This window comes from Chiloscyllium punctatum, chromosome 8, assembly GCF_047496795.1.
Source record: "Chiloscyllium punctatum isolate Juve2018m chromosome 8, sChiPun1.3, whole genome shotgun sequence".
Classification (NCBI taxonomy): domain Eukaryota; kingdom Metazoa; phylum Chordata; class Chondrichthyes; order Orectolobiformes; family Hemiscylliidae; genus Chiloscyllium; species Chiloscyllium punctatum.
Window position 1 is genome coordinate 87,999,256 of NC_092746.1, and position 26,181 is coordinate 88,025,436.

At 44.6% G+C, this 26,181-nt stretch overlaps 1 protein-coding gene across 2 annotated transcripts in view; it reads left to right on the top strand.

Annotated features, from left to right (window-relative positions):
• The window catches only part of apbb1ip (amyloid beta (A4) precursor protein-binding, family B, member 1 interacting protein), a 157,701-nt gene that overhangs the window by 38,719 nt on the left and 92,801 nt on the right, over window positions 1-26,181 (top strand). The window contains exons 1-2 of one of the 2 annotated variants that reach the window (XM_072575988.1): window positions 7,750-7,872; window positions 18,469-18,552. In XM_072575988.1, the coding sequence (XP_072432089.1) occupies window positions 18,469-18,552 (84 nt within the window). In that variant the 5' untranslated portion in view covers window positions 7,750-7,872. Of the gene's footprint in view, window positions 1-7,749; window positions 7,873-18,468; window positions 18,553-26,181 lie in introns of those variants that run through there. The other variant, XM_072575987.1, reaches the window with a different exon arrangement.

Sequence of the window (26,181 nt, forward strand, 5' to 3'; positions counted from 1 at the left end):
TTTTTCAAGGAGCAGATACGACGTGTCCTTGATATGTATGTACCTATCAGGCAGGAAAGAAATGGTCGTGTGAGGGAGCCTTGGTTGACGAGGGAGGTTGAATGTCTAGTAAAGAGGAAGAAGGAGGCTTACATAAGGTTGAGGAAACAGGGTTCAGACAGAGCAGTGGAGGGATACAGGATAGCCAGAAGGGACCTGAAGAAAGGGATTAGGAGAGCTAAGAGAGGGCATGAAAAATCCTTGGCGGATAGGATCAAGGATAACCCCAAGGCATTTTATGCTTATGTGAGAAACCTGAGAATGACGAGAACAAGGGTAGGTCCGATCAAGGACAGTAGTGGGAGATTGTGTATTGAGTCGGAAGAGATAGGAGAGGTCTTGAACAAGTACTTCTCTTCAGTATTTACGAACGAGAGGAACCGTATTGTTGAAGAGGAGAGTGTGAAACGGACTGGTAAGCTAGAAGAGATACTTGTTAGGAAGGAAGATGTGTTGGACATTTTGAACAACTTGAGGATAGACAAGTCCCCCGGGCCTGACGGGATATATCCTAGGATTATGTGGGAAGCAAGAGAGGAAATTGAGTACCGTTGGCAATGATCTTCTCATCTTCACTGTCAACTGGGGTGGTACCAGGGGACTGGAGAGTAGCGAATGTTGTGCCCCTGTTCAAAAAAGGGAATAGGGATAACCCCGGGAATTACAGGCCAGTTAGTCTTACTTCTGTGGTAGGCAAAGTAATGGAAAGGGTACTGAGGGATAGGATTTATGAGTATCTGGAAAGACACTGCTTGATTAGGGACAGCCAGCACGGATTTGTGAAGGGTAGGTCTTGCCTGACAAGTCTTATTGAATTCTTCGAGGAGGTGACCAAGCATGTGGATGAGGGTAGAGCAGTGGATGTAGTGTACATGGATTTTAGTAAGGCATTTGATAAGGTTCCCCATGGTAGGCTTATGCGGAAAGTCAGGAGGCATGGGATAGAGGGAAATTTGGCCAATTGGATAGAAAACTGGCTAACCGGTCGAAGTCAGAGAATGGTGGTAGATGGTAAATATTCAGCCTGGAGCCCAGTTACAAGTGGAGTTCCGCAGGGATCAGTTCTGGGTCCTCTGCTGTTTGTAATTTTTATTAATGACTTGGATGAGGGAGTTGAAGGGTGGGTCAGTAAATTTGCAGATGATACGAAGATAGGTGGAGTTGTGGACAGTGAGGAGGGCATTTGTCGTTTGCAAAGGGACTTGGATATGATGTAGAGCTGGGCTGAGGAGTGGCAGATGGAGTTCAACCCTGCCAAGTGTGAGGTTGTCCATTTTGGAAGAACAAATAAAAATGCGGAATACAGGGTTAATGGTAGGGTTCTTAGTCAGGTGGAGGAACAGAGGGATCTTGGGGTCTATGTACATAGATCTTTGAAAGTTGCCACTCAGGTGGATAGAGTTTGTAAGGCGGCCTACGGTGTATTATCGTTCATTAGCAGAGGGATTGAGTTCAAGAGCCGTGAAGTGATGTTGCAGCTGTACAGGACCTTGGTAAGGCCACAGTTGGAGTACTGTGTGCAGTTCTGGTCCCCTCACTTTAGGAAAGATGTGGAAGCTTTGGAGAGGGTGCAAAGAAGATTTACCACGATGTTGCCTGGAATGGAGAATAGGTCGTACGAGGATAGGTTGAGAGTTCTCAGCCTTTTCTCGTTGGAACGGCGAAGGATGAGGGGTGACTTGATAGAGGTTTATAAGATGATCAGAGGAATAGATAGAGTAGACAGTCAGAAACCTTTTCCCCGGGTACAACAGAGTGTTATAAGGGGACATAAATTTAAGGTGAAGGGTGGAAGGTATAGGGGAGATGTCAGGGGTGGGTTCTTTACCCAGAGAGTGGTGGGGGCATGGAATGCCCTGCCCGTGGGAGTGGTGGAGTCCGAATCATTGGCGACCTTTAAGCAGCATTTGGATAGGTACTTGGATGGGTGCTTAATCTAGGATAGAAGTTCGGCACAACATCGTGGGCCGAAGGGCCTGTTCTGTGCTGTATTGTTCTATGTTCTATGTTCTATGTTCTATAGTTTAAATGTTTGATACAATTCTAAAAGGGATGCAGGAGCACAGGTAGCCCAGGGGTATATGTGCAAAAATCATTGAAGATGACAGAACAGATGGAGAGCAGTAAATAAAGCATACAGTTTTCTTAGCGCTATGAATAGGGACATAGCATAGACCAATTCTAGGTGCCACATTATGGGAAAGGTTTGAATTAGAGAGAATGCAGAGGCGATTTACAAGAATGGTTCCAGAAATGAAAACCTTCAGTTATGAGGATAGACTGAAGAAATTAGGACTAATCTCCTCCGAGAGGAGAAGACTAAAGGCAGGTTTGATAAAAGCTTTCAAAATCATGAGCTGACTGGATAGAGTAGATAGGGAGAAGCTGTTCTTCGTAATAAGACCATAAGACATAAGAGCATGGCCATTCATCCATCAAGTCTGTTCCACCATTCAATCATCGCTGATCATTTTCTCATCCCCATTCTCCTGCTTTTTGCCCTTGATACTCAAAAACCTATCTCTCTCAATCTTAAATATACTCAATGACCTGGCCTCCACAGCCTTCTGTGGCAATGAATTCCATAGATTCACCACTCTCTAGCTGAAGAATTTTCTCCTTACCTCCATTCTAAAAGATCTTCCCTTTACTCCAAGGTTATGCCCTCAGGTCCTAGTTTCTCCTACCAACAGAAACATCCTCCCAACATCCACTCTGTTTAGGCTATTCAGTATTCTGTATGTTTCAATTGGATCCCCCATCATATTTCTAAACTCTATTGACTAGAAACCCAGAGTCCTCAAATGTTTCTCATATGTTAAGTTTTTCATTCCTGAAACCACTCCACTAAACACGCTCCAAGGCCAATATATACTTCCGTAGATGTGGGACCCAAAACCACATAAAATATTCCAACTGTTGTCTTACCAGAGACTTATAGAGTCTCAGAAGTACATCCCTGCTTTTATATTCAACTCCTCTCAAAATAAATGCCATTCTTACATTTGCCTTCCTAACTACTGACTCAACTTGTAAGTTTACTTGAGAGAATCCTGGACTAGAACTCTTAAGTCTCTTTGCACTTCAGACTTCTGAATTTTCTCCCCATTTAGAAAATAGTCAGTGCCTTTATTCTTCCTACCAAAGTGCATGACCACACACTTTCCCACATTGTATTCCATCTGCCACTTCTTTGCCCACTGTCCTAACCTGTCCATATCCTTCTGCAGCCTCCTCGCCTCCTCAATGCTACCTGTCCCTCTAGCTGTCTGCAAACATAGCCAGAATACCCTCAGTTCCTTTGTTAATCGTTTATGCATGAAGTTAAAAGTTGTGATCCCAATACTGAGACTTGCGGAACACCACTTGTCACCAGCTACATTCTCAGCTACCTTCCCCCAGCCCCACCCTCCCTCCCATTTATCTCTCAGACCCCCCGGCCCACAAGCCTCATTCCTGATGAAGGCTTATGCCGGGAATCTCGAATTCCCCTGTTCCTCGGAGGCTGCCTGACCTGCTGTGCTTTTCCATCACCACACTCTCGACTCTGATCTCCTGTATCTGCAGTCTTCACTTTTTACTTTTTACATTTTTAACTGTTTTTGTATCTCTGTTTATGCAAATTATAACCAACAAGTTAACAAGATTCAATTTAACATTGATTTAAATTTAGCAGACCCCTTATTAGCCAATCAAATCACAGCCCTCCTGTGACATCACTTTTCAGTCTCCCCTCAGATTCCGAATCTCCTACCTTCCCAGGCTGATTTCCGTTATAACTCACTCAGCTCCAGTCCTGAACTACTGACTCCAACAAATTTTGCATTAGCACGTCTCTTTACCACTTTTCCCTCACCCCTCTCTATTTTGGCTAGAGGAGAAGGAAAGGAAGGAAACACTACCAGGATGTAATGTTTGGGCCTTAAGCACTGTGTGATGCTCTCCAGGCTGTAATGTATGCGCCAAACTGATGCCTCTCCCTCTCGGTCACCCTCTGTTGGAGGGTGCTCACACATAGAAGGAGCAAGACAGTGGGGCATAGATTTAAAGCAATGTGCAAAATAAGTAAAGATGATCTGACAAAAATCTGATTATACTTGAAAATGTGATGGAGACAGGCTAAATCAGGGCATTCAAGAGGGCATTGAATGGTTATTATAAAATAATTAATGTGCAAGGGGCTAAGGAAATGCAGCAAATCATGATATGAGGTAATGATACTTGTTCGTATAGTTGAAGCAGACATGATGGGCCAAATGGCCTCCTTCTGTGCCATAACAATTCTAATTGTATGATGTGAATCGATGTCATCATCTGATTTATCTTGAAACATGGGCAGCCTATAGTTCCTGTTACTTTCTCCATGGAAATGCCTTGGCCAATTAGAGTCAACGCCTCCTTTCTCCTAAAGTATATGTCTTATGTTTAACCTGACAAGATGTTTTCTCCTCTCTCCCTTTTCAGCAATGTTCAAACATTGTAACTGTCAATATGTACAAACTTTGTTAAGATAACATATGCTGCACTGATAACAGAGTCATGATGACTCATTTTATAAAAAAAGTCTTCAATTACAAGATTATAAGTTCCCAGTTCTTATCAAAGACTCAAGGACACTTGAATACTTTTTTGTCTGTTTGGACCTACTGGCTTTAATGTGTGGTAATTTTACTGAATGTTAAAGTTACATTAGGGAATTAATTAAAATCATAAAACACAGAATCTCTACAGTGTGAAAAGAGGTCATGCAGCCTATTAAATCTGCACTGACACTCTGAAGAGCATTCCACCCAGACCAAGCCCTATATCCTATCCCCATAACCCTGCATTTATCATAGCTAATCTACCTAACCTACGACAGCCATCAGGATGGATTCTTTTGCACAGCGCTTTCCACTGTGTCCATGGAAAAGGGGTCAAGGTGAAAGACAACTTTAATTATAGAAGCCTTGGAGAAGGCCTCATTTATATGTGTCAGAGTCTTGTGGGAGTCACTGTTTAATCAATAAGCAAAAGAGAGCTTAAGGGGCAGGAAGCTTCCACCAAGGACCTGTGTCAATGTACTCTAACCCAGCTAAATCTATTAAGTCAGTTTGAATCCACACTGTGGACAGATGTCAGGTGAAGGCTAATGGGTTGGGTGTGAGGGCACAGTGCAAAATAAGCAAGTCCCTTAGTTTCAGTCCAAAACCTGAGGATCCTCCTGCTCCTTTCAAGCCCAGAAGAGGTCACATCTAGCCCTAGGTGCTGTTCCCTTCAGGTTTAACGTGACTGAGGAAGTTCGTCCACTCAATATTCAGGCTAAAGAGGAACCTTACCATTTAGATTGGATTAGATTAGATTACTTACAGTATGGAAACAGACCCTTCGGTCCAACAAGTCCACACCGACCCTCTGAAGATCAACTCAACCAGACCCATTCTCCTACATTTACCCCTTCACCTAACACTGCGGGCAATTTAGCATGGCCAATTCACCTAACCTGCACATTTTTGGACTGTGGGAGGAAACCGGAGCACCCGGAGGAAACCCACGCAGACACGGGGAGAATGTGCAAACTCCACACAGAGTTCAACATAAATTCTAAAGAGAACCTTGTCAATTTAGGTGTTTGTGGATGGGGACATTACTGCTTGGAATTTAAAATTTGAAAACAAAGAACTTGTTAGACCATTCCTAGAATGCTGTGAACAGTCTTTGTCCCATTATCTAAAGTAAGAAATCCTGAAAATGGAAGCTATCCAAAGAAGGTCCACTATGTTGATCTTGGGTATGGAGGGATTTTCTTGGAAAGAGCTGCTCAGTTGATATAAGACAGAGGGCAGAGGTATGTTCTATACTCACAGTAGTAGGGACATAGAACCCCCTGCCTCCAACAGTAGTAAACTCACCAACTTTAAGGGGATTTAAATGGTCATTGGATAAACATATGGATGATAATGGAATGGTGTAGGTCAGATGGACTTCAGATGGTTTCACAGGTCGGTGCAACATCAAGGGCCGAAGGGCCTGTGCTGAGCTCTAATTTTCTATGTTCTATGGACTCATTGCAGTTTAGATGAATGAGAGGCAGGACCTTATTGAATCATACAAGATTCTTAAGGAGCTTGACAGGGTAGGTGCAGAGGGGCTGAATGAATGAATGATTTTATTGACACATATATCTAAGGAAGATACAATGAAAAGTGCTTTGTTACCCCAATCAGTGCCATTTTTAATTACAAACAGTATAAAAATAATTTACTTAAATAGGAATTCATCTTCTATTCAAATTGTGGTCTCAGGCACAACTTCTGCAAGGTCTCTGCAAGGTGTTCCAGGCTTCAAGAAGCCCCATTCCAGGTAGAGCAATGATGACACTGATGTTCCAGGATACTCCTGCTCCATAGTTGCCCACTGCCCCACTGACAATACCAACAGTCCCCACTCCAGGCCTAGTACAGCCTAGCACCACTACAGGTCCAGTCTCTGGGCCTATTGCAGCCAGAAGTCCCTGCCCCAGGCACCACTACAAGTCCAGTCTCTGGGCATACCACAGCCAGGAGTCCCTGCTCCAGGCACCACTACAAGTCCAGGCTTCTGAACTACTGCAGCCAGGAGTCCCTGCCACTGCTGCCAGGAAAATATAAAGACCCAAGCAAGAGGTGGTTGGTCATGAGAAGGTAATGCTTGTGTTGTCCTCCAGGATAATTTCACAATGGTAAGCAATTAGGAGAAGAACGTGGGGCATGTTAAAAGCTGATGGTCAAGTTAAAGTTGATTTTATAATTGAATCAGTTGCCAACCGTTTCAATGGATTTTTTGCACATTGCTTTTCACTGTGTCTAGGAATAGGGGTCAAGGTGAAAGACAATTTTAATTATGGGAGCCTGGAGAAGTTAAAGATCCCAGACTGCCCCACTGACACTGCTCCGGTCTCGAAGGTGAAGAAAGAAACAAAGACAAACGGAGAGAGAGAAAACAATGTCTGGAGCAGGGAACAGAGTGCGTAATGTCAGAGTAAGGAGTCACCCAGTTTAGAAGAGATGAGGGGTGATTTCTTCACTCAGAGTGTAGTGAATCTTGTAGAGTTCTTGATTGCAGAGGGCTATAGATGTTGTGTCTTTAAGACTGTAATAGACAGATTTGGTTAAGTGAGGAAATCACTTTGTGAAAAAGGCAAGAAAGTGGAGTTGATGATTATCAGATCAGCTGTAATCCCATTGAATGGAGGAGCAAACCAAATGGACTAAATGGCCTCCTCCTGCTTTTGTCAAATTTCGGTCTGCTTTCTTTTCCTCATAATTATTTTGCAATATCCATGTAGAGTGTTTGATTCCTTAATCTGTATAATTTAATGTTTATATAAACCCCGCTCCCCCCATTTTGTTACAACACTTTAGTAATTCTCCCATTTCAAGCTTTTCAATACTCTACTTAAATGACATAGTTAACAAGAAAGTCCAACAAAGTTGAAGTCATGCTTGCAGTAACATGTTCTGAATAGAAAACGTAATCCAACCTGAACTAAACTAACAGGAATATTCAAGAATGTGAAGTATATCTGTCTGTGTGCAAGGTATGTATGCTGCTTGCCTGCTGGCATGCTGCAGTGCTTTAGGTAATACGGCCTGAATTTTAACAACGTTCTTTCTCCATGCCCTAGCTTGTTGGAAACAAGCTCGAAGAAAAATAGTAGCTTCAATAAAAAATGTAAGTTTCTTAATAAGTAAGCTGCACAGTGTGTAAAAGTACACATGCAACTGCTGCTATCTCAAACCATCCTCCTGGTCAGACCACTGACTCATTACCACTTCTGGTGACCTAACCCCGCATTGTTATTGAACTATAAAGGTGAGATTTCATTCTCTTCTGAAGTTGATTTATTCTTGTATTTGCTCAATGAAATAGATTGATCTCTGTCTGCTGTGAGGTTTCACAGTTGAGCTATCATGAGCAGTTTGCTTTTCAGTTTGCTTTAGCAGTTGGTGCCAAATGCTAAACATACTTTTGTAAACATTTTGAGAAAGTAGTGGTAATAATTGCATTATTCTTTTCCTTCTCTCATCTCCTCCCATGTCACTTCAATGACTTATTAGAGCTAAAAGTAAAAATCAATAGCAAAAGATGGTTGCAAGTTGCTTTGAATCACAGAAACTACATATATTTTTCAGATTTTGTGTACAGTATCTGTCTGTATGTTTCCTAAATGGTCTGAGATGTTACCCATTGAACTCAGCGGTTGAATAGATTCGCACATGAACTCCAATACAATACTCAGGACCTCTTTTGATGAACAAGTCTATTATTTCTAATTCCTATTCCTATGTGCAAATTAAATTGTATTACTCCACAGCTAATTCTGTTTCTTATTTCATGGATAGTATTGAATGCATCATATCACAAAATTCAGACTATCAATACATTTTAAGCATATCAAAAGTCGAGTGAAAACTGACAATTTTGGAATCACTCGGTAAGTCAAGCAATAACTGTGGAGAGAAATAGGTAACACCCTCCATCTTAACCACTCCCTCCTCCAACCCACACACCACATAACAAGAGAGAATAAGTTAAAACTTAAAAGTGAGAGTAAGTTATGCCAGAAAATGCCCCAATCTGCCACATATAATAGGCCATCTGAATGTTGCATTGTGGAGAGATGGGATGCTTATTAACACATTCAAATTTGATATGACACAATGGGCAGCTGGATTGGAATTTAATGGCTGTTTCCAGGTTTCCCACGAGTTGAAAAACTTACCAATGAAACTGAGAGGGGACGTTTGTGTCCCACAGCACCTAATTGAAGCATTCAGTCTCTCCCAGGGTTGGTCAACACCTTCTCTCACAGCCCCAGTTGACATCACATCTCTCCAGCTCTGATGTTTATTATTCACACATGGGACATCGCTATCTGGCCCACATCTGTTCCCTGTTCCTAGTTATCCTTGAGACGGTGGTAGTGACCTGCTGCTTTCTTGAGCTGCTGTAGTCCATTTACTATAAGTTGGCCCACAAGGTATCTGAGATCAGAGGGCATAAGCTTAAGGTGAGGAACAAGTGAGTTAGAGGACATTTGAGAAAAAATATTCACTCAGAGGCTAGTTGATATATGGAACATGCTGCCGGAGAGGGTGGTGGAGGCAGGTAATCTCGCGACATTTAAGGAGTATCTGGATGATTACTTAAAGTACCAGGCATAGTAGGCTATGGACAAAGTGCAGGGAATAGTGTAGTGCCCTGACACTTTCCCGTGATATTCAATGGTGTTACCATCACTGAATTCCCCACTATCAGCATCCTGGGGATTATCATTGAGCCGAAACTCATAGGACTCACTACATAAGCACAAGTGTAGGTCAGAGGTTAGGAATATTGTGGTGGGTAACTCACCTCCTGCCTTCCCAGAGCCTGTCCACCATTTGTAGGCAGGCAAGTGTAGGGAAGGTGTCTGTATAAAGAGGCCACTTTAACTCCCACTCCCACTCCACCAAGAATATGCAGGTCCTGGGCCTTCTTATCATCCAACCCTTACCACCTGATGCCTGGAGGAAGAATGCCTCATATTCCGCATTGGGACTCTGCAACCATACGGAATCACTGTGAATTTCACCAGTTTCCTCATTTCCTGTCCACCCACATTACCAAGTCCCAAGCCTCAACTCGGCACAGCCCTCTTGACCTGTCCATCACCTTTCCCATCTATCTGTTCCACTCTCCTCTCTGACCAACCACCTTCTCCCTCAACTTCATCTGCCTTTCGCATTCTCAGCTACCTTCCCCCCAATCCCATCCCCCTCCCATTTATCGCTCAGCCCCTCAACCCACAAGCCTCACTCCTGATGAAAGACTTATGCCCAAAACGTCGATTCTCCAGCTCTTCAGATGCTGCCTGACCTGCAGTGTCTTTCCAGCGCCACACTGTCGACCCTGTCCACCATCTATAAGACACAAGACAGGAGTGATGGAATACTCCCCCACTGTAGCCTGGACGAGTGCAGCTCCAACAACACTCAAGACCATCCAGGACAAAGCAGGCCACTTAATTGGCATTACATCCACAAGGATCCACTCCCTCCACCACCAGTGGTCAGTAACAGCAAAGCGTACTATCTGCAAGATGCTCTGCAGGAATTCACCAAAGCTCCTCAGGCAGCACCTCCCAAACCCACAACCATTTCCATCTAGAAGGACAGACTTGGGTAAACCACCAGCTTCAAGTTCCCCTCCAAGCCACTCACCATCCTGACTTGGAAAAATATATTGTTGTTCCTTCACTGTCCCTGGGTCAAATTCCTGGAATTCCCTTCCAAATGGCATTGAGGGGGTCACCCCACAGCAGATGGACTGTGGTGGTTCAAGAAGGCCACCACCGTCTTCTCAAGGGCAACTAGGGATGGGCAATACATGTTGGCCAGCCTGAAACACCCACATCGCACAAACAATTATTTAAAAAAACTCTCTCCGTTAGAGTCATAGAGTCACAGAGATGTACAGCATGGAAACAGACCCTTCAGTCCAACCCATCCATGCCAACCAGATATCCCAACTCAATCTAGTCCCACCTGCCAGCACCCGGCCCATATCCCTCCAAACCCTTCCTATTTATATAACCATCCAGATGCCTGTTAAATGTTGCAATTGTACCAGCCTCCACCACATCCTCTGGCAGCTCATTCCATACACATACCACCTTCTGTGTGAAAAAATTGCCCCATAGGTCTCTTTTATATCTTTCCCCTCTCACCCTAGACCTATGCCCTCTACTTCTGGACTCCCCGAACCCAGGGAAAAGACTTTGCCATTTACCCTATCCATGCCCCTCATAATTTTGTAAACCTCTATAAGGTCATCCCTCAGCCTCAGACACTCCAGGGAAAACAGTCCCAGCCTATTCATCCTCTCCCTGTAGCTCAAATCCTCCAACCTTGGCAACACCCTTATAAATCTTTTCTGATCCCTTTCAAATTTCACAACATCTTTCCAATAGGAAGAAGACCAGAATTGCATGCAATATTCCAACAGTGGCCTAACCAATGCCCTGTACAGCCGCAGCATGGCCTCCCAACTCCTGTACTCAATACTCTGACCAATAAAGGAAAGCATACCAAATGCCTTCTTCACTATCCTATCTACCTGCAACTCCAATTTCAAGGAGCTATGAACCTGCACTCCAAGGTCTCTTTGTTCAGCAACAAAGTGATAATTATCTGACCTCTCCCCTCCAACAGTGAAATTCAGCACTCAGTGACATACATTTGATCGTTTCACATGACTTTTGATTCATGGTCATCACTGTAGTTGTGTTAAATATAAATATATCTATGGAACAATCTTATAGGGAGCTGAATGACACAGGCTGTGGCCAGAAATTTACAGAATTGCGTGAACAGTCAGACACGGCCTTTCTTGATGTCAGAAACAACTCAGTGAATTTTGAAGCAGGGTCCTAGTCATGAAGCTGAGATTCTGACAAGGGAGCAGCATGATGCATACCAGGGGATTATTGTTTGTTAACAGCCTAATTAACAAGTCTCATCTCCTGAATGTGCAGTTTCCTGTTCTACTTAAAGCCACTATTTTTCTGAGGAAAGTAGACATCAGCATGATAATCAGAGTCATTACCTGGCAACCTTAGCTTGCCACTTGCTCCTCCAGCCTATCACCTTGGCCACCCTGCAATAACGTCTTGGGGCACACTCCAGTGAACAACCACATACATCCACATCATTGGCATGCAACCCCTGCCAGCCTGTCAAAGTGGCACTTATTCAACCCATCTCCAGGATGATTCTGCACTTCAGGATGCACTGGCAACTCCCATTGAGAGGCTGCTGCAAGGGCACTGTGCACACCGGGATAAGCACTCAGCTCATGGATCCGAACAGGCTGCATTTCAGGCTTCCTCGCTCAATCATTTGCTCAATGTTCAATCTTTTAGCACCTACTTGCATGCTCACCCCTGCCTTGCTTGGCCTGGCATCACAGTCACAGAATCAGGCAGTTTGTCTTGCTGGTCAGCTGTTCCCAGTCAAAAGGCAAACATTTTGCTTTTCAATTCATTTCATTGTCAATCTCAAATCTGTACCATGTTCCAGCAGCACAAGTGGCAAAAGCACTGTATGGGCAGCAGGTAGGTAGCCATGTCTCAGATTCTTAGGGGAGTGGTTCTCTGTGAAGTCCATGGAAGTACCTGTCAATGATGGGGTCTCAGCACATTAAGTCATTGACAACATCTGAGATTAGACTCGGGACTCAGCCACAGTCAGGTGTCTATCCGCTGAGGGTGCTAACAGACCATGCTCTGTTCGCTCGACCGTTCAGGAAATGAGTCACAGTCAGCCCTGTGAATTCATAGAGGCTGGTCATGGGGTTAGAGTGAACACAGTTGTGGGGATGTACCGATATTTCATTCTCATTGGTAGCTGACTGGACATGGGCCACAGTCAGTCATTGTGCCCATCCAATAAAGGCAGGGTAAGGGGCAATGACAGGAGGATGAAGGGAACCAGTCTTGCAGGATGGAGATTGGGGAAACCTATTCATGGCCATTTGGGAGTTTTGGGGGTTGCAGGCTGAGAGGGAGAGGTGGGGCCAACTGTCTATGTAAGGGAGGAAATGGAGCAGAAGGGGGTGTATCAATGGTGGATTGTTGGAGAGACACTGTATGAGCCATGGCCACCTCTTATACTATGGGGGAAGGTGGGCAGCTCCAGTCTCATACAGACGGTTTGGGTATAGACCCAAGGAGGTGTGAAGCCTATGGGTTTCTTGGAAGGACGACCAGAAAGTGGATTTGCTTACTTAAGGCCTCACTGACACATGAAACTGGACCCTGGGAATTAGTTTCTAAGGAGTGCTTGCTGTTGCCTTCCATCATCCTAGATATTACAACTACGTAATGGGAAAGAAAATGGCTGCAATCACACTAAGAGTGGGCGGGGCAAGTGCCTCGGCCTATGTGGGAGACCTTGGGAGGTATATAACATGCAGGGAGAGGGCTGCAAGCCATCAAGACCATAAGACCATACTAAATAGGAACAGGAGGAAGCCATTCAGCCCCTCGAGCCTGCTACAGCCTTCAACAGGATCATGGCTGATCAAACACTCCTCACATCCACTTTCCTGGGCTTTTCTGATAACCCACTTACTGATCAAGAATCTATCTATCTCAGCCTTCAATATACACAAGGATCCTTCCCCAACAGCTGTCTGTAGCAAAAAGTTCCAAAGTCTCAAAAATCTCTGAGATGGAATTCCTCCTCATCTCAGTCTTCAAATGAAGAGGTGACAACACTCCACATGAGCACATTCACTTTGAGGACACACGTCTATGGGCTTCCAATCCCTCGCAACCATTTTATACCTCGCAAGGCCAAACATTGTAGACTACTGAGATTGGTGATGGCTGTGCACCCAGTTATCAGAGACCCTTCTAAATATGAGGTTCACTTTGCCTATACAAAATACAGCAGCTTTTCTGGCCAGGTATTGCTCCATGCAATATCATATATGCACACTGATGTCCAACTTCACAGTGTGAGACTTAGAATAAGGGCTGCACTGATGCACAAACAAACAAATGTGGTGACACTCCAAACTTGTTTTAATAAATGTCAGAATTTCTATTTGCAGTGCAATGTCATATGACACCAATGGGGTCTCACGAGGTTTTATTTTGTCTTTCTCTCCCACTAGCTCTTGGTGTAGTCTCCTGTTCCATAACTGGGGTGGAGGAGCCTGCCCTACAGTGGAGCCCTTTGGCCTTGAAAGTTCACCCTGTCCCTGTGAGGTGTTATATCAGGGTGGACCTGATCTCTATTGCTTTGGTATTGCTGCTAAGATGATGGAGTGCAGGTCTGCACACATACTCAGCAGACCCTGAGACTGCTGGATCTGTGTCACCATGGCAACTGCCAATCTGTCGGTGGAGGCAGCCAGATGATTGCCTACTTGCAACATTTGGTGGAGTAGGCAACACAGCTCATTAATTGTGTGAAATGAATGACATTGACAATTAATGTGATAATTGCACTGGAATGAAGAATGGTACTGATTTGTTTGGCAGCACATGGATGTCCCAGCATCCATGCAGGAGCTTTCCCAATCTCCTCCTGCAAGGACCAGGATTCTTTCCTCATAGTGTGGTGAGGGGCTTAATGTCGGGCACCTCTCCACATATCCCCTTCTGCCCAACTGCAGATCGTGTACAGGGTATCCAGCGTTAATCAATGGAAGATTATATGTGTGTGTGTGTGTGTGTGTGTGTGTGTGTGTGTGTTTGTGTGTGTAAGGGAAGCATAATTGAGGGAGGACATTGCAGGCAACAACAAAAGAGTGGTTGAGCATGAACCTTGGTGGGAGGTGGGGACAGTAACAGGGTTGAGTAAGGAGGCAAAAGTGAGGACTGCAGATGCTGGAAACCAGAGTCTAGATTAGAGTGGTGTTGGAAAAGCACAGCAGGTCAGGCAGCATCTGAGGAGCAGGGAAACCGACGTTTTGGGCAAAAGCCCTTCATCAGGAATGGAGGAAAGGAGCCTCCAGGGTGGAGAGATAAATGGGGGGTAGGGCTGGGGCTTGGGAGAAGGTAGCAAAACATACAATAGGTGAATGGGGGTGGGGATGGAGGTGACAGGTCAGAGAGGAGGGTGGGGAGAAGGTAGCAAAGAGTACAATGGGTGGATGGGGGTGGGGATGAAGGGGATAGGTCAGAGGGGAGGTTGGAGCAGGTAGGTGGGAAGGGAGATTGGCAGGTAGGACAGGTCATGGGGACGGTGCTGAGCTGGGAGTTAGGAACTGGGGTAAGGTGGGGGGAGGGGAAATGAGGAAACTGGTGAAGTCCACATTGATGCCCGGGGGTTGAAGTGTTCTGAGGCGGAAGATGAGGTAGTCTTCCTCCAGGCGTCGGGTGGTGAGGGAGCGGCGGTGGAGGAGACCCAAGACCTGCATGTCCTCGGCAGAGTGGGAGGGGGAGTTGAAATGTTGGGCCATGGGGTGGTGGGGTTGATTGGTGTGGGTGTCCCGGAGATGTTCCCTAAAGCGGTCTATGAAGAGCCGCCCGGTCTCCCCAATGCAGAGGAGACCACATCGGGAGCAACGGATACAATAAATGATATTAGTGGATGTGCAGATAAAACTTTGATGGATGTGGAAGGCTCCTTTGGGACCTTGGATGGTGGTGAGGGAGGAGGTGTGGGCACAAGTTTTGCAGTACCTGCAGTGGCAGGGGAAGGTGCCAGGAGGGGAGGGTGGGTTGTTGGGGGAGAGGGACCTGACCAGATAGTCACAGAGGGAATAGTCTTTGCAGAAGGCAGAAAGGGATGGGGAGGGAAATATATCCCTGGTGGTGGGGTCTGTTTGGAGGTGGCGGAAATGTCGGTGGATGATGCGGTTTATGCGCAGGTTGATAGGATGGAAGGTGAGGACCGGGGACTGTTCTGTCCTTGTTACGGTTGGAGGGGTGGGGTTTGAGGGCAGAGGTGCGGGATTGGATGAGATGCGTTGGAGGGCATCTTCAACCAAGTGGGAAGGGAAATTGTGGTCTGTAAAGAAGGAGGCCATCTGGTGCATTCTGTGGTGGAACTAGTCCTCCTGGGAGCAGATACGACAGGGGTGGAGGAATTGGGAATACGGGATGGCATTTTTGCAGGAGGTAGGATGGGAAGAGGTGTAATCCAGGTAGCTGTGGGAGTCGGTGGGTTTGTAAAAAATGTCAGTGTCAAGTCAGTCGTCATTAATGGAGATGGAGAGGTCCAGGAAGGGGAGGGAGGTGTCAGAGATGGTCCAGATGAAGGGCTTTTGCCCGAAACATTGATTTCAAAACTCCTTGGATGCTGCCTGAACTGCTGTGCTCTTCCAGCACCACTAATCCAGAACCAGGTAAATTTAAGGTCAGGGTGGAATGTGTTGGTGAAGTTGATGAAGTGCTCAACCTTCTCATGGGAACACAAGGTGGCGCCAATGCAGTCATCAATGTAGCGGAGGAAGAGGTGGGGAGTGATGTCATTGTAACTACGGAAGATGGACTGTTCTACGTAGCCAACAAAGAGACAGGCATAGCTGGGGCCCATATGGGTGCCCATGGCTACCCCTTTGGTCTGGAGGAAGTGGAAGGATTCAAAGGAGAAATTGTTGAGGGTGAGGACCAGATCAGCCGAACGAATGAGTGTGTCAGTGGAAGGGTACTGTTGGGGATGTCAGGAGAGGAAGAAACGGAGGGCTTGGAGGCCTTGGTCATGGCGGATGGAGGTGAAGAAGGATTGGATGTCCATAGTGAAGATGAGGCATTGGGGGCTGGGGAAACGGAAGTCTTGGAGGAGGGGTAACTAGACACAGGATTGAGTAAGTCTAAAGTAATAGAAAAAAGTTGGTGGCATTGACATTGGTGGAGTGGAAAAGACCATTGATTTTCTTCATACTCCACACTATGGAATCCACACTGACCCAGTGGTAATCCCTGCCAAGGCTGGCAGAGTCTGATGGTGTGGCCCCTGCTGCAAGTCCTGGGGAAGTGGACTTCCATCCTCTTCACCACCCCATGCACCACCACCTCCAGGTCCTTGGCATCAATTTTACCTCGCCTGCCATGTCTGGGGAAATGATGACATACCAGGCAGAACAGCTTCAGAATGCCAGTGCTCCTCCTCGTGAGCAATGGTGTTTGAAAGATGGCAAAAGGGATGCCAGTCCTTTCAAGGACAACTGTTGACAGGTGAGTTCTTCTGGCTATAATGAGATGATACAATTGGACTAGCATCGGACACAAAGTATTGAGCTTTATGATCAGCTGTGACCATATTGAACAGAGGAGCCTAGCCCTGCTCCTATCTTCTATGTTTCTATGTAAGAGGGTTGCCAATGGAGCCTGGTATGTAGTTAATGAAGTGAATTTGGGACGATATGGTGAAAAATTGCACTTGACTTCACAGAGAAAAACCAACCATGAAATCTGACAAAATTGTTACTTAGCCAAAATAGTCCAGGATTTAAATAGCATGCTTGGAGTGAATTACAAACGGATTTTGAGCTTGAGATGACATCATGTTACAGAAACAAAACTGAGTGTATTCTAAACTTAATTTGAACTCCAGATTGCAACCTTGAACTCAATAACAAACATATCGATATGATTTCAAATGCCTACTTATCATCAAGTGATTTAACAGCCTGATTGATTTGAGACATTTTCCAATCCCATACTAATAAAACTGGATAATATTCAGTCGAGTCAGCAGGTGAAGAAATTGCTACTCACAAAATCAGGCAGCACTCTGTAGCAATAAAAGAAGCTCAGCAGTGTGCAATGAAAATTCCTTCCATCACTTCTGGTTGCAAATTCTGCAACTATACATAATGGAACTTACTTGTGGGAGCTGAGGGATTTTTTTCTATTACCTTTAACAGGGAGTTATCAGTGCTGTACCAAGTTATATGCACTATTTCAATAAGGATAACACTAAAAATAGTATTATAGTTTGAAATACGTTGGCTAAGTGACTATTAGATCTTCTGTTGCTGCTCATACCAAGATCTCATAGCAACAATTTTATTTTATATCATTTTTATTTCCCTGTATATTATCTTGCTTTAATAAATATGATGCAATATGGACTTGACCCCTTTAGTAAGCAAGGGATCCACATAATAATAGCTCAGTAGAAGGTCTTGCTTGTTCTGGTTTGCAGTAGCTTGCTTAATTAACAGAAATTATAAGTTTAAGCATCTTCAGTGTCCCATAACTCACCTTTTCATCTTATGACTCATGGTCAACCTCAGCATATGCTATACAGCAAGAAATAGTTAGACTTTAACCTCTTGAACAGCCGTATGTCAAAATTCTTCATTTGGTTCCCTATTATGTATCAAAAATACGTCATTTTATTCTTTTTGAATCACTGTGTGCACAGACATGAAGTTCAGGAAGTAAATCTACCATAGAATGTGACAGTGAGGAGGAAATTCCCAGATCAGTTTCTGGTCATTGCTCAGTTAGCTGATCCCAGCCACAGCAGCAGATTGGGAACTAACTGACATCAGCATTCCTACTCTAGGAAGAGGAGAATTTAGTCAGGATTTCCCTGACTGACCACTGTCCTCAATTCATACTGGAGTGTGTTGACCCACTGAGCAAAGTTAGAATCAAACTCTGCAATCATTTGTCTATGTATAAATAACCTCATCACCATCAGGGTTCAAATGAAAAATGGCTGCTTTGACAGAGTAACATAGGGACTGTTTTATTTCCCGTGGAACTACGGCCTAGAAAAATTTGACACCTTGAAGAGAAAAAGCAAAAAAAATTGAAATTAAAGGAAAGGTATGCTGTTTAGTTTACACCGTTTTAAATTTATTTTTGGCATAAAGAAACTAAAACCTGGTATCTTCCAAACAGAGTTTTAACATCAATTATTGATTTTTGTCTCAATTGTTTCTTTTGTACTTCTACAGATGGAGTTCGGAGGAGGTAACGCCAATGATGACATAGATGCCATGTTCAGTAATCTCCTTGGAGAGATGGATCTGCTGACACAGGTTGGTTGTGCATTCAAATAAGCAACTTTTAGCAAGCAAAAGATCAGCCTCAATAAAATGACAACATTGATTAGTGGGGCATTAAGATTCCACTAGGAGAGAAATTATTTTTCAGGATGTTTTCATTCTGCTTTGAAAGTGAAAGCCCACACACACTAACCACAAGCTAATCCCAGAACTGGCTGAATTAGTAAAGAGATGCCTTTTTTATCCAAAAATGATTACTTTTTGCATTGGGTGGGAAGCAGAGTGATAGTGTCATAGAGATGTACAGCATGGAAACAAACCCTTCGGTCTAACCCGTCCATGCCGACCAGATATCCCAACCCAATCTAGTCCCACCTGCCAGTACCCGGCCCATATCCCTCCAAATCCTTCCTATTCATATACCCATCCAAATGCCTCTTAAATGTTGCAATTGTACCAGCTTCCACCACTTCCTCTGGCAGCTCATTCCATATATGTACCACCCTCTGTGTGAAAACGTTGCATCTTTTATATCCTTTCCCTCTCACCCTAAACCTATGCCCTCTAGTTCTGGGCATCCCGACCCCAGGGAAAAGACTTTGCCTATTTACCCTATCCATGCCCCTCGTAATTTTGTAAACCTCTATAAGGTCACCCCTCAGCCTCCGACGCTCCAGGGAAAACAGCCCCAGCCTGTTCAGCCTCTCCCTGTAGCTCAGATCCTCCAACTCTGGCAACATCCTTGTAATTCTTTTCTGAACCCTTTCAAGTTTCACAACATCTTTCTGATAGGAAGGAGACCAGAATTGCACACAATATTCCAACTGTGGACTAACCAATGTCCTGTACAGCCGCAACATGACCTCCCAACTGTTTAGGAGCTACTTTTGCTACTTTAACATCAGATGTATGTAACAGTTACCTCACAACTTCTTTTTAACAAATAATTCTGTTGCTTTTACATATTCAATTTTAATATACCACTTGATTCAAAGATTATCGAAGATGTTTGGGCGTTTCTGGATTGCTTCAAGTAAAATATCCTTGTGTCATTTCAACAAAAATGCAAAGCAAATAGATTTATCAAGATAATTTTAAAAACATGATATTATTATTTTATTTTTACATCTCACTATTGGGAAAGTTTGCCAACAATTCCTTAATATTTCTGTTAGTTGTTTAAAAGAAACAAACTATGTTTGTGAGTTCTTATAAACTTGTCTTGTCTGTTCTGAATTTTTTCAACGTGGCTTCAAGTTGTTAGTACAAGTTGTGGCAGATTTCTATCCTGCCAGCTCTTTGTTTTCTGCATTCTGAATTTGATGTGATGTTGAATTACCATTTCGAGGCCTGCTACTGTGACATTATTGCTCATTTTTCAGACGAGTATAAAAACTAGATATGCTCAACACCTCTATATCTGACTCATTATTATATCTGACATCATGATCCTTTTCCCCCAAAAAATGATAAAAGCTGGGTATATCAATCCAAACCTAAATCTACATTGAGCAGGATATTTCATGCTGCACCCAGTGCACATTATTGTGCAGGATAACTCTCATTGTACCCAATATATGTTATTACTGAGCATTATATCTCACAATGTACCCAGAATATATCCTGGAACAAGATAGCTCTCACTGCTCCCAATTTATATGGGTTGAGCAGGGTATCTTTCAGCATACGCAGCACATATCTTGAAGCAGGATATCTCTCATCGCGCCCAGCATTTATCACTGTGAACTTCTCACTGCACCTAGTAAATATCATTCAATAGAATATTGCTTACTATAACCAATATGTGTCCTGGAGGAGGATAATCAATCTGTAACTAAATCTGCTTGTCATCTAGCTCAGATTCAACACTTTATGTCTGTCCCCAATCATTTCACTGACAAACGCAAGAAAGAATGCTTGCACACAAATTCTTAAATCATTCAGGTCATCAGATTTGATTTCCTTCCAAAAACCTAATAGCAGTTAATACATGCTGAGAAGATCATCAGTCACATGAACGATTCTTTGGTTTAAAGTTGTAAATTAACACAATGCCGTAGTTGTTATAATATGAGGCCTGTAAGTTCATGGGACTTCATACTATCAGGTGGAAGACTGGCAGACATGCTAAAGGAATGGTGCAAATGACAGTCTGCAATGTTTTTGTTGACTTTTCGCCAATCTTCACACTTTGGTGGAAGTTCAAGAAAACTCTAGAGCTACTTACTCCTGTGATATTGCTGCTTTCATTTAATAGCAATGATAGGGTTAAAATGGATGCAAACCTGGTGATGAACTGAAACCATTAGGTATTCAGGATCATAGTTTCGCAGCCTGGAGAGAGACCTTCTGCCCATTCGTCCGTGTCAGTCATCAAGCATCTATTTATTCTAAACATATTTTCCAGCATTCGGCCCTTAGCCTTGTATGCAATGGCATTTCAAGTGCTCACCCAGATACTACTTCAGTTTCCACTCAAGTTCCTCCTCAGCCTCCTTTGCTCTAAAGAAAACAATCCCAGCCTGTCTAGTCTCTCTTCATAACTGAGTTGTTCCAGCCCAAGCAACCTCCTAGCAAATCGCCTTTGCATTCTCCTTAGTGTTCTCGCATCCTTCCACAGTGTGGCACAGAATACTTCAGCTAATGTCTAACTATCATTATATACAGCTCCATCATAACCTCCTTTGTTCATGTATTCAATATTATTCTTTGATTTTTCTGTGCACCAGACCCAAGAGCCATTTTCTGAGTGTTTGGCACCAGCCTTGACAATGCCAAAGCAAATTTTAAAAGCTGATTGTCAGGGGACAGCTGTTGATAGCAAGCCCTTTCTTGTTCACCCTTAGATGCCCTTCAGAAGGCTGTAGCATCCTTCTTCTTGAACCTCTGCAGCCCACATGGGCGGCATGGTGGCTCAGTGGTTAGCACTGCTGCCTCAGAGTGCCAGGGATCCAGATTTAATTACCATCTCTGGTGACTGTGTGGAATTTGCACATTCTCCCCATGTCTGCGTGCATTTCCTCTTGGTGCTCCAGTTTCCTCCCACAATCACAAAGATGTCCAGGTCAGGTGAATTGGTCATTTTCACTTGCCCATAGCATTAGGTGCATTTGTCACAGGGAAATGGGTCTGGATGGGTTACTCTTCAGAGGGTCGGTGTGGACTTGTTGGGGCAAATGGCCTGTTTCAATACCGTAGGGAATCTAATCTATGAAAGTGTTTCCTCAACACATAAGGTCCAAGGCTTTTGATGTAGTGGGGTTTTTTTGAAATTTCAAAAATGTATTTTATTCATAAAATCATCAATAAATCGACACAAATGTTCTGCATAATATCTGTACAGTCTTTTCATAACAAGAAGCAAAACATTGGAAAATTGACTTTTCTTGAAATTTCTTTGCAGTTGTAAGAAACAAAAACTTTTCTACTTAGGCAGGAAACTATTTATGTTTGTTTGGAGGCACCAAGAGGGTCTGATAACTGAATAGACTCCCATTAAACTTTGGTAGAAAGATCCTGGACTGTGGTCTTTCCTCACTGTGCCTTGGCAGCAGCTGCCCTGAGCTTTAGTGTGTCCCTCAGCACATAGTCCTGGACCATGGAATGTGTCAGTCTGTAACACTCTGTCAAAGTCAACTCCTTGTTCTGGAAGTCCAACAAGTTTCAGACAGACCGAAGAGTATCATTCCTGAAGAAGGGCTTATGCCTGAAACGTCGATTCTCCTGCTCCTTGGATGCTGCCTGACCTGCTGCGCTTTTCCAGCAACACATTTTCAGCAAAGAGTATCTTTCACCAAGTTGATGGTCCTTCAGGCACAGTCGATATTTATCCTGGTGTGCATCCCTAGAGCAGCCTGTACAGCATGGGGTCCTGAATCACAGAGTTGCTCAAGATGAACCACTTCATCTTGCTCCAGACATCCTTTGCAAAGGCATATTCCAGAAGGAGCTGAGTAACAGCTTCCTCACCAGCACAGCTGCTTACTGGGTGCAGGCACGTACATGAAACATCAGATGGGCAGTCCCCACTCACCATCAGCCAAGAAACATCTTGATGCTTGTTGGAAAGTTCTGACACTGAGGCATTTTGTCAAATAACTTTAACAGTCTGCTCAGGGAACCATGCGATAGGATCCGCCCTCCCTTTTCTGGCAGGGTCTCAAGGATGCTACATGCTGGCCACTTCCTGATGGGCTTGTAGTCAAAAGCTGAACAACAAGTGTTTCCTCCCTGTGGGTTGTTTCCCCATCGGGAGGCGGGGGAGGGGAGAGTGGGGAACTGTGCTGTTCTTCCGTGTGGGGAGCTGCCCCTCAAAGGGGGCTGTGGGAGCTGTGCTGTTCCTCCCTGTGGGTTATTGCCCCTCAGGAGGGGTTGTGGGAGCTGTGCTGTTCCTCCCTGTGGGTTATTGCCCCTCAGGAGGGGCTTGGGAGCTGTGCTGTTCCTCCCTGTGGGTTATTGCCCCTCAGGAGGGGCTTGGGAGCTGTGCTGTTCCTCCCTGTAGGTTACTGCCCCTCAGGAGGGGTTGTGAGAGCTGTGCTGTTCCTCTCTGTGGGTTAATGCCCCTGGCAGGTCTGTGGGGGCTGCCCTGTTCCTCCTTGTAGAGTACTGCCCCTCAGGTGAGCTGTGGGAGCTGTCTTGTTCCTCCCTGCAGAGTATTGCCCCTCAGGGGGGCTGTTGGTGCTGTCCTGTTCCTCCCTGTGAGGTGTTGCCCCTCACAGGGCTGTGGGGTCTGTCGCCCCACCCCTCAGGGCTATTGCCCTGATCACATGCCATTGGGGTGGAGACAAAGCCAGGAAGATCTGGTTTCATGTCGTGCTCCAAATCGGGCAAAGCTGCTGTTGTCTTCCTGGTGCTGATTTACCAGAGCTGTGTTGTCCTGGGCTCCTCATGGTTCCGAACATCCGGCTTGGGTGTGCTCATCTCCTCCCCGTTCATGATGTTTTGCTTTTTCTTCTGTTTATGGCCATCCTTCTGCATGTCTTTGTGAAAGGGAAGTTACTGGTGTGTCATTTGTACAGCTGTCTCTCTCCACTTTGCTGCTGGCCTGTGCTGGCCCTGTGTGACTGAAGCAGTTTCCTTGTGCGGATATTCTTTGCTACTTGCTACACACCCTTCTATTTGTACACCGATTCCTCCTCCATTGACTCTGTATTCTCAGCTGGAGGTTCAATTGGTTTATCACTCTCTGGGACATTTTCCTTTCTTTTTCCACAAGTCTGGCCATCCATTTCTCCATTGTTTTATTCGAGGGTGGCATCTTACAATCCTTTCAGGGTCTACTGCTTGTGTTGCCATGTCTAGCCATTTCACTCTCTCCAGCAAACAAACCAAAGGCATTTCTTACTTGTACAAGACTATTTACATGCATTTGAGGCACCAGGGGAAGATGTGGGTGTGGGGGAGATCAAATAACTGAATGGACCCCATTATACTTTGGCAGAAAGAGCTTAGATCGTGGTCTTTTGCCATTGCACTTTGGTGGCAGCTGCCCAAGCTTTAGTGCCTCCCTCAGCACATAGTCCTGGGCTTTGGTATGTGCCAATCTGCAGCACTCAATTAGGGTCAACACATTGCTCTGGAAGACCAATACATTTCAGGCAGACCAAAGAACATCTTTCATAATGTTGATGATCCTCCAGGTGGAGTTGATGTTTGTTTCAGTGTGCATCCCAGGTCATAGAGTCATAGAGTCATAGAGATGTACAGCATGGAAACAGACCCTTCGGTCCAACCCGTCCATGCCGACCAGATATCCCAACCCAATCTAGTCCCACTTGCCAGCACCTGGCCCATATCCCTCCAAACCCTTCCTATTCATATACCCATCCAAATGCCTTTTAAATGTCGCAATTGTACCAGCCTCCACCACATCCTCTGGCAGCTCATTCCATACACGTACCACCCTCTGCGTGAAAAAGTTGCCCCTTAGGTCTCTTTTATATCTTTCCCCTCTCACCCTAAACCTATGCCCTCTAGTTCTGGACTCCCTGACCCCAAGGAAAAGACTTTGCCTATTTATCATATCCATGCCACCTCATAATTTTGTAAACCTCTATAAGGTCACCCCTCAGCCTCTGACACTCCAGGGAAAACAGTTCCAGCCTGTTCAGCCTCTCCCTGTAGCTCAGATCCTCCAACTCTGGCAACATCCTTGTAATTCTGAACCCTTTCAAGTTTCATAACATCTTTCTGACAGGAAGGAGACAAGAATTGCACGCAATATTCCAACAGTGGCCTAATCAATGTCCTGTACAGCCGCAACATGACCTCCCAACTCCTGTACTCAATACTCTGACCAATAAAGGAAAGCATACCAAATGCCTTCTTCACTATCCTATCTACCGGCAACTCCACTTTCAAGGGGCTATGAACCTGCACTCCAAGGTCTCAGCAACACTCCTTAGGACCTTACCATTAAGTGTATAAGTCCTGCTAAGATTTGCTTTCCCAAAATGCAGCACCTTGCATTTATCTGAATTAAACTCCATCTGCCACTCCTCAGCCCATTGGCCCATCTGGTCAAGATCCTGTTGTAACCTGAGGTAATCCTCTTCGCTGTCCACTACACCTCCAATTTTGGTGTCATCTGCAAACTTACTAACTATACCTCTTATGCTCGCATCCAAATCATTTATGTAAATGACAAAAAGTAGAGGGCCCAGCACCGATCCTTGTGGCACTCCACTGATCACAGGCCTCCAGTCTGAAAAACAACCCTCCACCACCACCCTCTGTCTTCTACCTTTGAGCCAGTTCTGTATCTAAATGGCTAGTTCTCACTGTATTCCATGAGATCTAACCTTGCTTATCAGTCTCCCATGGGGAACCTTGTCGAACGCCTTACTGAAGTCCATATAGATCACATCTACTGCTCTGTCCTCATCAATCCTCTTTGTTACTTCTTCAAAAAACTTAATCAAGTTTGTGAGACATGACTTCCCACGTACAAAGCCATGTTGACTATCCCGAATCAATCCTTGCCTTTCCAATACATGTACATCCTGTCCCTCAGGGTTCCCCCCAACAATTTGCCCACCACCGAGATCAGGTTCACTGGTCTATAGTTCCCTGGCTTGCCTTACCATCCTTCTTAAAAAGTGGCACCACGTTTGCCAACCTCCAGTCTTCCGGCACCTCACCTGTGACTATCAATGATACAAATATCTCAGCAAGAGGCCCAGCAATCACTTCTCTAGCTTCCCACAGAGTTCTCAGGTACACCTGATCAGGTCCTGGGGATTTATCCACCTTGAACCGTTTCAAGACATCCATCACTTCCTCCTCTATAATCTGGACATTTTGCAAGATGTCACCATCTATTTCTCTACAGTCTATATCTTCCATATCCTTTTACTGATGCAAAATATTAATTTAGTAACTCCCCCATTTTCTGTGGCTCCACACAAAGGCCGCCTTGCTGATCTTTGAGGGGCCCTATTCTCTCCCTAGTTACCCTTTTGTCCTTAATATATTTGTAAAAACCCTTTGGATTCTCCTTAATTCTATTTGCCAAAGCTATCTCATGTCCCTAGATTGCCCTCCTGATTTCCCTTTTAAGTATACTCCTACTTTCTTTGTACTCTAAGGATTCACTCGATCTATCCTGTCTGTACCTGGCATATGCTTCCTTCTTTTTCTTAACCAAACCCTCAATTTCTTTAG